This window comes from Podarcis raffonei, chromosome 4, assembly GCF_027172205.1.
Source record: "Podarcis raffonei isolate rPodRaf1 chromosome 4, rPodRaf1.pri, whole genome shotgun sequence".
In the NCBI taxonomy this organism is placed as follows: domain Eukaryota; kingdom Metazoa; phylum Chordata; class Lepidosauria; order Squamata; family Lacertidae; genus Podarcis; species Podarcis raffonei.
Genome location: NC_070605.1, coordinates 76,091,400 through 76,104,417, shown reverse-complemented (window position 1 = coordinate 76,104,417; position 13,018 = coordinate 76,091,400). Strand labels below are relative to the sequence as shown.

The 13,018-nt window shown below is 41.4% G+C and overlaps 1 protein-coding gene across 4 annotated transcripts in view; it reads left to right on the top strand.

The window, feature by feature from the left end:
- The first annotated feature begins 249 nt into the window (after window positions 1-249).
- Window positions 250-13,018, top strand: part of AFF3 (ALF transcription elongation factor 3) — a 216,280-nt gene continuing 203,511 nt past the window's right edge. For 3 of the 4 annotated variants that reach the window (XM_053384183.1, XM_053384184.1, XM_053384182.1), the window contains exon 1: window positions 250-989. In XM_053384183.1, the coding sequence (XP_053240158.1) occupies window positions 910-989 (80 nt within the window). In that variant the 5' untranslated portion in view covers window positions 250-909. The remainder of the gene's footprint in view (window positions 990-13,018) is intronic. The other variant, XM_053384181.1, reaches the window with a different exon arrangement.

The window sequence follows — 13,018 nt, the reverse complement described above, 5'->3', positions numbered from 1 at the left end:
GAGACGCCTGGAAGTAGACGCAATTACTCCTGACTGGTGCTTTCCCTCACCTCAGAAACAAAATTAAAAAACCCACAACCCTTTCTCCTTGCTGAAGGAACCAAATGGCCCCTGTCTGAGACTTCTGCCTTATCCCCACGAGAAAGGAGTAGGTGCCTGTGGGGCGGCGGGGGAGGGGATATGGGCATATTTACATTATTATTCTGACAGAAAAGTGAGAGAGCTTCAAGCAAGCGGTGCTGATTTCTCCTGAGCATTTGTGGCATTGTTTTGCTATCACCTCTGGTTCTGAGCACACCGACGCGCAGCGGATTTCCGTTGCAGTTAAAGAAAAAGCGAGCGAGAAAAGAAAACCGCGAGGGTTGAAGCGCGGAAAGGAAACAAAGCGGGGACAGAGAGGGGAGAGAGAGAGAGAGAAGCAGAAACCGGGCTTCTCTTGTGTGTGTTTTTTTTGTTTTGTCTGTGCGTTGTTTTTTTTAAAAACCACATGGCTCCTCCAGCTAGGAGCTAGCCGCTGAGGGCTGCTGCTGCTGCTGCTGCAGCGTTCCCAACGAGGGCGCCAGCTTGAGCGAGTCACACGCTGCACACATCCCCGCGCGCTGGAGAGCGAGAGGGCGAGAAGAGCGCGCGCAGGGGAAGGAAGGAAGCGGCCAGAGAGAGGCGGCTGAGGGGAAAGGCGCTCCAGAGGAGCGAGCAGCCGCTTGCGCGGGCCAGCGGTGGCGCTTCCCTGAGAGCAAGGAGGGGAGACGGTTTGCAGCCGCTGCGTCTCCTCCCTCCTCCTCCTCCTCTCTCAGGGAAGAGGGAGGGGCGCACGAAAGGCCCCCCTGTCTCTCCTTCTCCTCGCCCCTCGCCCACCCGCGGCGCTGCTAAGATGTACCTTGGGCGCTGCGCGGTTGCAGCTGAGCAGCGATGACATATCCTTCCTCCGACCTCACCATGGACAGCTTCGACCTGGCTCTCCTGCAGGAATGGGACCTGGACTCCCTCTGGTGAGGATGCCGTTTTAAACTTGGGTGTGCGCGCGTCTGTGTATGTGTGAAAATCGGTGTTGTTGAGGGGTGGCTGGGTGAGGGTAGGTCCTCCATCTCACTTCTGCCCCAGAGTTTAAGGGGAGAGCAGGAGGCAGGGACTCTCCTTTCATGACGAAGGGCCACACCTGGAGGCAAATATTGATCATCATAATAAAAGAGTATCCCATTCTTATCCTCTCCAATAATTTCCGCTTGTCTTTCCTTCTTGCGGGGAAACCCCCCCCCCGTGCGCGCCCTCCCTTTCCATCCTTCAGAACTCACTTGGGTCTGTGCCTCATGTCTCTTGTCTCTACACCCTGCAGCTCCTATCTCTTATCCTCTCCTTTCATTTTTACATTTTGCATTTCAGTTCTGCTCTCCCCTGCCCTGCATCTTCTAAACCACAGCTCTACTTGCCTCCTCCTTCCCTCGCCTCCTTCAACGTGATTGTTTTGCTCACTGCACCCCTCTGCTTTCCCGCTTCCACCTTCTTCCTCACCTCAGTTTGGCTCTGCCTTCCACCATCCCAACTGCTGCCTCTCAGTCCATTCAATGCCCCCATTTTTTTCTTTCTTCAGCCCTACCTGCCCTTTCACCCTGGACTGTTCCTTGTGCCCATTCCTGTAGAAATTACTGCATTTCCAAGAAGCATTTGGCAGCGGCCAGAAAGCATTTCTAGAAATATCGTTAATGACTCCAGGTGGAAAGCGCTTCTTCCTCTTCGCCACCTTCCAAAGTGCTTGCAGTCCAAAGTCCGGAATGGGTCCAGTAGTTGGCAGCTGATGCCATCTAGCATATGGATTATTGCTCCCTAATTTTTCAGTCTGCATTTGTATTACTAGTACGAGAGTACTTGTGTCAGCCATGAAGATGGTGTGTGTGGTACTACTTTGTGCCACTATCAAGTGCCACTTCAGACTGTGCTGGTTTTTCTGTTGTATACGGCCTTTACAGTTTAATCTTTTTTATATGTTCTTCAAAAGACAGTTAAGTACATGCACGAGTTGAAATGAATGGAAATGGTTGTACTATGTTGTATCTACGTTCTGGGTTTTGTTAAGGCACACAGGTTTGTGTGCACATTACAGCTAGTTGGTTCTTTTTTCTCAGTTCAGATCAAAGCTGGTTTTCGTGAAGACGCATCAAAACACAGGATAGATATGGATTGCAGCTAATGTCGTGGACACCACTTCTCAAACCAGTGGTGGGGAATGAACTGGATGTAGAGTAAAAGGGAGTGTGCTCACAGCCACAATGTGTGTTAGTTTAAATTTTTGGTTGTGTGTATCTTAAGTCACCCATTGCTTGCTACAGGAGAGTTCTGTTCCTTCCCTGCTTGTCCTTCCTTTCAAAGGATGCTGTTCTGGTGCTACTGTTACGCTTCGTGGAGTGTGGGAATTTGTATGATGGTGGCTGGATGATGATGAGACTGACTTTCTGGAAGAAGGGAAACCTTTGTAGTCTTATCTTTTGTTGTACTGGTATGTTTAAGAGTTGTCGAGTGGCCAGACTAGGACCTTGGAGGCTAGGGTTCAAACCCCCACTTGGCTATGAAGCTTACAGGGTGACCTTGGGCCAGTCAACCAACTTTTAGCCTAAACTTAATTCACAAGGTTGTTGTGAGGATAATATGGAGAGAGGGAAAACCCCATGCCACCTTGAATTCCTTGGAGGAAAGATGGGATAGAAATGCAATAACAAAATAAATATACAGTAATTCATTTCCTTAATGGTACATGTGATCTACTTTCTGTTGGTATAGAATGTATGTAGTATTTGGTGATGCGCTTCTTCCCATGGAACATATATCAAAATGATCTGGGCAAACAAGCCTGATAGTGAATTTTCCCTTTTAAAAAAATGATATTGTGATCATGTCATGCATGTTTGTTTAATGTTGGATCTTTTAAACCCAGACAATGGCTGTAATCCTGCACCAGTTATATAGAACTAAAGCATTTATTTCAGACGAAAACCCCTTGAACTCCTTAGAATTTTAAACAGCAAATGTAATACACAATATGTTACTAGCCTGCGAAAGTTAGTCATTATAGCTTTCCTGATGGAAATACTGTGGCTAACATTATGTGTGTTTTTCATTGAGAAATACCCATTCTTGACTTACTGCTAAACTATAATGATTACTCCTAGATTATTTTCTGTTTTAAAACTCTTAGATCCTTATAGACTGTAAAATTTAGAGGTTTTTTACTCAACAAGAAGAGGAAGGGATGATAATATTCAGGTTGTGTTGCTTTCTGTGCTCAGAAAGGCGAGGGGAGAAGAAAAATTGAGGCTATAATTCTATATCCACTTACCTGGGAATAAGTCCCATTGAACTCAATTGGGACTTATTTTTAGGTAGATATGCATATAGGACTGTACTGTTAATTTCCTTTACAGTGGAAATTGTGTTCTTTGCAGATTGTATTTAATATTGAAAGTAACATAACAAAACAAGTCAGGAGGCTAGTTGAACTCAGAAAGTATCTAAACATAATTTGCTAAGTAGTCTTGGGTATTATCTGTCAGTAATTCAAATTGTTTGATGGTTCTTATGGATTTAAAATGATGCTGGTTGCCTTATGTGAATATCACGTATCTGCCTAGACAGCAACCCAATAGTGACACTCAATAGGCTATTGCTCATGATTGGTCTGCAAGTGTATTCAAAATTAGAGTCCCTTTGTATTTCATCTAATGTCACTGATTTTTCATGCCATGTGCCTATTGTACTCTTTCATATATCACAGAAAATCTATTAGTTTCATGATCACTTATCAGGTTATAGGTCACGTCACTGAATCGCCCTATTTTGAACTGATCACTTTATCTTAGCTTTTACCACAAAAACAGTCAACATAGATGCAATACAGAGGTGTATGGTGTGAGCTACTTGGTTTGTTGTGGCAAGGCCTAAATATAATTTATATTCCACTCTCAATTCTTAAATTGTCTGCATATATATATGTGTGTGTGTGTGTGTGTGTGAGTGTGATTTACCCTTTTATTAGAATCATAGAGTTGGAAGGGACCTCAAGGATCACCTCTCTAATCCATAGGCAGCTGTCCCATTTGGTGATTGAATCTGCAACCTTGGCAATATCAGCACTGCATAGTTGGGCTTGGCTTAATTGCTGATATTATGCAGCATTTTATCACAAAATGGGTATCTTGATCAATGGTTTCAAGACTGCATATGTCAGAATAGTGACATGATAGTAATAGTACTGTCAGTGAATATTGTCCAGTAGGGCTGGGCATCATATCGTTCAAAACTGGTTTGAAGTCCATATCGTGATATCAGTTTGATAATTTTTGACCAGGCAATATATTGCGAATCATGATGTGTGTGTTTGTGCACGCTTTCTCTGCAGAAATCACGATGTAGGAAAAACCATGAAGCCAGCCAATGCCTCTACGTAGCTCCATCCTTATTTCAGTCATTGCGATACGTCCATCTATCACAATGTTTAGCTGGTGATATATTACAATGTTGAAAACCAGATGTCGCCCAGTGGAATCTCGACTGTAAAGTCAATGGCCTTCCGATGAAAGGCCATTGACTTTACAGGAAAAGTAAATTTTGGGTCTGCAGTTCATCATGGGGTGCACTAGTAAAGCCCTTTTCTCTCTGCTATCCATGTCTCATTCTTCTCTTTCTCTCTCTGTACCACCCCATGCCTATACGCCACATGAAATTAGGCTGAGACGACATGTGCCCATAAGTCACAAGTTCCCCACTGCAGCTTGAAAGCACAGATATTGATAACTTTGCAGTTTTGCCACAGGGCAGTCTGCATCAAGAAGCACAGGCTTGTTTGTGATTGCAGGAAGTGCATACATGCAACACTGTCCTTCCCTCCCAATCCGTTATGGTGAGCAATCTCTTGTTATTGAAATTTACAGGATTCCTGCCTCCCAGGATGTGCTCCCTCACCAAGATAAACGACATGGATCTAATTTTAGGCTCAATGGCTTTGACAGACTTTTGTTGTTTTTTAAGCACAGTTGCTGTCCATCCCTAAATATAAGATGGGAAAATACACACTTAGGCGAAAGTCGTTTTGTGGCAAAGGACAACGCTCTTAATGTCTTAATTTTCTGTGTGGCAAGAGCAAGCCTTATTGTGCTTTGGAATATATTTATGATGATTGGGTACTTAAGCTAATGACAGAAGAGCTTAGAGCATTAGACGACTGCTTCACTTAAAAAGGAAAGCTGTCCAAATAGCAACCTTTTATAGTGCTTTGTAGTCACGAGTTTATGGAATACGGTGCGATTCTATATACGTCTACTCACGCACACAGCTTTATTGCGGTCTATAGATCCATGTCTACTCAGAAGTAAACCCCATTGAGTTCAAACCCCCATTGAGTTCCAGATGGGTGACTGTAGGATGGCCTCCTCAGTCATTAGAATTATTTCTGGCCTCGTTAACAGTAGGTAGTTAAAATGTGATGAGGGAAACTAATAGCAACTGGAGAATTTTCGGTGTTGGTACATGCCACACAGGGATCAACTACATGGATATCTTTTTATGCAGCATACATCAATATTATTGAACGTGTCCATAACATGCACCGTATTGCTTGATGTTCAAAATGTTGCTGATCCCATAGCTAGATAACTCCCATAATGGCATGTTATTTCCCTGATAGGTTGCCAGTTGCAGAGTATTACGTAAAAATGAATTGATGCTGAAGTGGCTGTGTTTTCCAGTTCTGCACAATGCATAAGATGAACGTTGTATTCCCAGCTGTATTATAATGATTTTAGATGCCTTTCCTTTGAGGAAAATCTATACTCGTAGTTCACTGTTGGGTAATGATGTAGTTAACGCTAAGTAATTGTTACAGCAATAAAATGTACTCTATGCATTTCCTGTATGCATTTTTTTAAGTGTATAATATACAGTTTGTTTACAGTCAATTCACCACATTCTCCACTGACACACAACTAATATCTTAGTTGAAAAAGCGCTTTTACTATTTGGTTGCATCTTAAGTACACTTTACTACAGTTGTGCAAGTGCTTTAGAGAGTTGTTGCAAATCAGATTGAAATTCCAGACAAAATTGGTTTGAGGTTCTAGATGGAAATGTAATAGAAGCCTTGCTGCCTGAAGATTCCCTCTTGAATAAGGCTGCTGGTGCTTCCAGATGAGGGCTTAATACTGTAAATAGCTTCTTCGGATATTGAAAATGGGTCATTGGCAACATGTTTTGTTTTTTAAAAAGCTTAGTGGATTTTCTTCTAAAAGGGTGAACTTAAAGATTAAATGGGGAAAGGTACAGGCTGGCATTTTTGAGGCCTACATTGTCATGTGGAAACTTGCCTGCATGAGGAAAGGAACAGCCAGCATGGTAGGATTCTTGCATACCACTGCCCTCCTGACAGCAGCCTTGCTGCCACTTATTGGAACAGTGCAGAGGCACGGCAGGGTGGCAGCATGGTTGGGTCTGTATGGGAGCCTCCTGCATGAGCACCAAACACCTGGAATGAACCAGAGGCTGTTTTAGAGCAGTGTGGCTGGTTTCCCCGCACACTGGAAATTGTAATGTTCAACTAAGTACTAGAACAATCCTTACTAGTGAGCAAGCTCCACTGAACTTGGTAGAAGCTGTGTTTCGAGAAAATGTGGGAAAGAATTGGGCAGCATGTATTTCTTTCTGAGTACGGCTTCTATCTAATGGATGTTAGAAACCTCTTGAGATAATCTTCTGCAGTAAGTAAAACTTCGGAGCGTATGAAAGCAAACATTAAAATTTTCTTAAATTGCTTCACTCTTTGCTGTAATCTCTCCTGCTTGTAATAACAGTTAGGATGTTATCTGCATGAGGCTTTTCTTTTTCTGGAATGCACATCCAATTGGTGTTTACCATCTGCAGCTTAAGTAAACCTGTGTTAGTCTTTTGCATGACAGAAGGATATCACAGTGGGGCCAACTGTCTGGGTTGCACATTACAGCAAGCCAAGGTTTATCCTAGGCTAAAGCTCATCATTAGTGAGGAGAGAGCTTAATTATAAGCCCAGTTTTGGAAGATAGGCTAAGCCAAAAATTGGCTCAGCTCAGCATGGTGTGACAGTAAAAAAGGAAGAACAATGTTAGTGGGATCAGGATTCTCTCCAGAAGCCCACACATTTGTGCTGTTCTAGTAAGCCATGGCTTTGATTACTGTGGCATGTGAACCAGGCCACTTTATTAATAGGCTGCATTCATATGTACTAATGCTAAACCGTAGTTTAGTGCTGTGTGCACAAGCAGAGGGGTGTGCTCATTTCCATGCAACTGAAAGGAGGACCCCAGCAAGGTTAATTTCATTTCCCATGATTCCTGTCTTGTTCTTTCAAACAAACTAGGGGCTGTGGTTTCAAACAAACTATGCTGAGTCAAACAAGGCAGCTTCACAACCTGTGGTTTGAATTTTGCTTGCTTTGAAACTAACTAGAGTTTGGTTCAAACCACTGTCTCTGGTTTGTTCCTAAGGACAAACCAGAAATCATGGGAAATCAAACAAACTATGGCAAAGTACTCCTCCAAAGGAGAGGGTTGAGGAAGCATGCAAGTCCGACCGGCACTTCATTCAGTCTTCTTTTTGCTTGTGTGTGTGTATTTGTGTAAAATTTGTGGTTTGCTTTGTATGCAAACATGGCCCTGTATCAGTAAAAAATGCTTTCAGAGATAAGGACCATATTGTTGTGTGGTTTGGAATAATGAATGCCCCATGCTAAATCTCTCTCTCTCAGGGTCTTGTTTTTCACATTTTTGTTTTGATGTTAAAGCGCTTAAATTGCAACATAGGAACCTCATGTTTAGATCTTCTCAGCACTCCCTTAAAGCTGCTTTAGATTTTATGCACAATGATGTGATATAATTCTGCAGCGTAAATCATACTTAAAATGTTCCTTCTATGCAAAAAAGTTCCCTGCTTAGAGGAAACTTGCACATCAGGGGAGCTTCATGGCCGAGCATGGATCTGAACCTGACTTTCAAGAAAGTGACCGTACCACCATATATGCATGTTTGAAACATAATGTTTGTGATCTATAATGTCAGACTCTTCCCACATGTGCAAAGTTAACCTTGGCTAAAATCAAGTGTAACAAAGTTGGGAGTGCTAATAACTAGTGAGTATTTGTGTGCATAGGTGGTACATAGGTGGGAATATCATTAGTCCGAATGTAGAATATACCTTGCTCAATGTGCAAATCTGCTGTAAGAGAACTATAATGGCAGATGCAACACAAGTGATCAGTGGCCCCACCAATCTTAGCCAGCCTTCTTACAACCAGTCCCAAGAAGGGCAATGCCTGTCACCTTTCTCATTCTTAGGCTCAGTGTTGCCTTTGAATAAGTCAGTAGGGAGCAGGACAAGACAAAATTATTTGGCCCTGCCTGTCATTGGTTGTGGTTCTACCTATCATTAGATCCAGCTTCACGTACTATTGCTTTCCCTGCCTTTTGTGCCCCCAGTCCCAATGGGTACCACCCACCACTGCCAGTGATAGAAGGTTAAAATGAACACAGTTCGAGTGAGTTGGAAATATAACAAGAATTGCTCACTTTTATTAGACTTAACGTACATTTTTTGTGGCAGAAAACCCTGTTGAATATACAGGTTCTTATTTCTGAGTAAATATGCATAGGATCAGGCTGTTAAAGGTGAATCAATTTAATTATCGGCTTTGGAAGAGAACTTCACTGAAGGACAGGCTGAAGCTGCCATAGATTGCAAAAAAATAAAAATAAAAATGGCTTTGGAAGCTTTTACCAACTCCTGTTGCTCATCTGTCCTGGCTACAGGAAGCTGCTTTTTCTGGCTGACGGTAATATTAAAATATTAAAAGCACTTTTTTTTCAATCAAACACAAGTGAAAAATTCTTTCATATTAGTAATGGACATCATATTTGCCAGTGAAATGAAAGATGTTGTTTTAATGCTGTTAATGACTATAAAGCAGGAAAAGCAATGTCTAACATGCTTCCTTGAGGCTATTAATTATTTACTTCCATCCTAGACATTTCCACGAGACTTTGCATCTTACAGACGTCTTCCTTTCCTCACTTTATTTCTATAATGCACAAATATTTGTTATTTGTTATTATTGAAAGGGCAGTGCAGACCCCCTACTGAAGTTTTTACAATGAATTTCAAACTTTATTTTTTACGTTTATTTTTGCTGTTCAAACAACTTCCCCAAGTGCTTAGTCACAATGACAGAACGTATTCCACAGACAAGCCTTTTTAAACATGCAGTATAAACTAAAAAAATATAATTTATCCCAAGCCACAAATAAATTAGTCAAATTTCAATTTATAGCTCAAATATATACACATTTCACACTATTTTTTAAAAATCTATTTAAAGTACATAATTGATTTGGTAAGTCGCAGTTCAATCCTAACCATGTCTACTCAGAATTAAGTCCTATTGAGTTAATGGAGTTCACTCCCAGGTAAGTGTGTAACTGCAGCTATAGTTAATCATTTTAACAGAGCGATAAAAACAAAAATAGCCACATATGTGTATAGATTTGATTAACTTGCTCATTCTTAGCTTATTACCTAAGCTATAGCTGCTGCATATTTTCCACCTGCTGACACTGATTTTTTTTAAAAAACCCCTTAGAATTTAATATGAGAATGCCCTTTATATAGAAAGCTGTATTATATCATAGATAAAAAGTGACAGGGAATTCCCCCAATTTTTATTTGTTGAGGGTTAACACATTAACTTCTGGTTTTGGTACAAGTTTGAAGTTTTGCAAATAAATAACCATTTGGGTAATCTTATGTGGTCTGACATAAGCACCCCCTATATTTTCAATGGAAGTGCATGAATAAGAGCCATACACAGGACAACGGAGATTTAGAATTAAGGGCACATGGCAATTGTACATTTTGTTGCATGAAAACAAGTGCACCCTACCTAACACCTCCTAGCACAGCGAACCTAGAAATATTTTTTTTCTCAGCCAGAAACATCCTGAAGAATAGCACAGTTCATTGTGAAGTCAAATCTGCTAGGATCCAAGACACACTTGGCGTACAAGTCCAGCTCCATGCATTTGTATGCAGTTCAGGAGCATCCATTGTAGTGGTGTTAGCCAAATAAGTCTATGGGCTTTCCCATGGAGGAGAAGGAAAGGGCAGAGGGTGAAGAAAGAGCTGTGAGTGGAGGAGGGACCTTTTCACATCCTCTGGACCCCCTGGGAAACTCATCAAGCCTGCTGTACTGGGAACTGGGTGTGAAGAGAGCAACTGAATGGGACATTGTTGTTGGCAGCCTGAGGACATCACCCTAGTCTAGGACATCACCAGCCACTTTGGGCCTGCCCATAAAAAACAAGTCCAGACTAGGGTGATGCCCACTGTTTCCAGGAACTCTTCTTGTGAGACTTTTGTGAGTGAGCTGAGAGTTTGGACCCTGCTTGGTGAGAAACCCAGAGAGTGAGGGTGTGACAGAAGGAAAATGAATTGACTACCATATGAATTTACTAATATATATTAGTAAAATTGTATTAATGTAACATTTTTATACACAACTGTGTATTTTTGTAATGTTTTGTTTAAGCTATGTGTTGTTGCTTCAGGGTTTTTTTGTACACTGCTCAGATCTATTTTTAATATATTAAGCTGTATAGAAATTAAATAATCAAATCAAATAATCAAAATAATTCCTTCAACTATCTTTACATTTTCATTAACAAATATAATGTTCAGTGCATGTGAGTCAAGTATGGAAGCACAGAGCAAAAACAATATCCTGTATGCACAAATATTTCTGTAAGCAAGATATATTCCTAAGAAAACATTTTGATCTAAACCGTTCTTCTTTTGCTGCTCCACTAGCTGGCCATTGCATGTAGCCTAGAAGGAGCTGCAGGTAATTTTCAGCACCGAGAGGCAAAAAACATCTATAGCTCCAGAATTTTGTATTACAGTAGTTGACTTTCTTTATATATTAGAGCTAATAGAAGGTGATTCAAGTTTAAAAGCTAATTCTGATTTAATCTTGAAGGATACAGAATGTAAGCCTTTCATATTAAATAGTTGAATGCCTTAGAACAATCAGTTACATACCCAGAATTAACAGCAAAAGCTTGAAAGAATGAAGCACCTCTTATATATATCCTGACTATCATGTAGTGTATGAGAAAGAGAATGCAATTGCTTGCTTGCTTACAAATGCATTAGGTCAAGTCCTTAGTCTTGTGTTCACAGCAAACAGACACTAGGAAATCTATGTAATATAAATGTCTGGCTGTAGGAGATTCCCTACAAGCTGATTACTAAATGACAGACTCATGATTCACAATGCACCAAATTCCTTTAATTATTTCGTAGTCATATATCCCCTTGTTTTATGAAACAGTCAAATAAATGCTTCCGTCTTAATTGATAGTAAGGCAGAGCCTGCTGCCTAAGGATCTCTAAATTTCTTTTCAGAAATAAAACCATGGTGCAGTTGAGGACATTCCTGATTTGGTTTTGTGAAGGTTTCCAATTTGTTGGACAGCTCTTAATTTAGCATTGGCAGACAGAGACTACTGCTGTCAGAATGTATTTTATTGACACTTTGTTAGCTGTGCTCTGTGCTGACCTTTGACGAAAAGCCACAGCTGCCATATCTCCTCCAGGCCCCAGTGAAAGAAAGGAAAGAAGGTATGCTTTTCTTTCTTGCTCTTAAAAGGGAAATGAACCAAAATAAGAAGCATGTGAGTAACTAAAATTGTTAGCGCACACAAGAAACGGAGGTTGTGTATACACAACATTTTATTCTAGAATCAGTGGAGACTGACTACTTGTTTTATTTATGTAATCCACACACAGTCTGGATGCATTGCATATTTTTTGCCCATAAAACTGGTTTTTGAGCAACCATTTTCATTCTGAAAATAAAAAAAAGCATTGCAGGTTGATTATGCATTAGCCCAACAGAGTGTCCATTTGAAAAGATGAAAAGAGGTGCAGGCAGTCTTGGGAATGTGCATGTGTGTGGACACATGGCCAATGACATTGTGGCTGTGTACATACCAAGATCACAATCACCGCTTCCTTCTTCATTCACCTGTGGCATGTGCAGGGAGGAAAAGGTGTGGATAACAGACCCTCCAAGTGTCCCTATTTTATAAGGACAGTGCTGGATTTACAAAAGCCATCCCAGAATCTGATTTGATCTCGGAATGTCCCACTTTTCCTTAGGACATCCCTATGTTGGACCGTATGGTAGGGTGTCCCTAATTTCATTAGAGAAATGTTGGAGGGTATGGGATAACTTAATAAAGGGGAGAATTTTCAAATGCATATCAAGTAACCACACCCACCCTTGCGAACAGCAGAATCTAGAATCAATCTACATTGACAGTAGCATTTTGAGGATGAGCACGAACAATTCTGGGTTGTAATCTGAAGAGGCAAATGAGTTTCCATGTGATTTTCTGCATGTTTGTATCTGCTCTCTTAGTCAAACTCAGAGTATTGTGACCTGACCCCCATGTCTTCTCTATTCACACATGGGCGTAGTCAAGATTTTTTGGGGGGCAGCCAAAGTTGTTGAGCTTTCCTTGGGAAATCAAAGTCAAGGGTAAAAATACCCCATGAATAGAACATTGCGGGGGGCAGGCTTCTGCTGGGGGGCGGGTCAGGGCAGAATGTCAGATAATTGAGTACTTTCAATGCTTTTCAATAATATTTGTGGATCTAACCTGCCCCCCTTGGTTACACCCATGTAGTCACATATAAAGTGGTGTGGTGGGAATCAAAACGGGCACTCAGGAAAAGTGCCTGGGATGGCTGTGTACATGCTGGGAAATGGGAGTCAGAAGTAGTACAGTGAAGCTCTCCTCTCCTGTGTTCATCTTTAGATGCAGAAGCCAGACACCCCTCCCCTTTTTAACATGAATGACACAGACATGTTGTTGAGGCTGCAATCCTCTAGCTATCATGCAGCAAGCCCCATTGACCGCAGGGGGGTTTACTTCTGAGTAGGCATGGCTAGGAC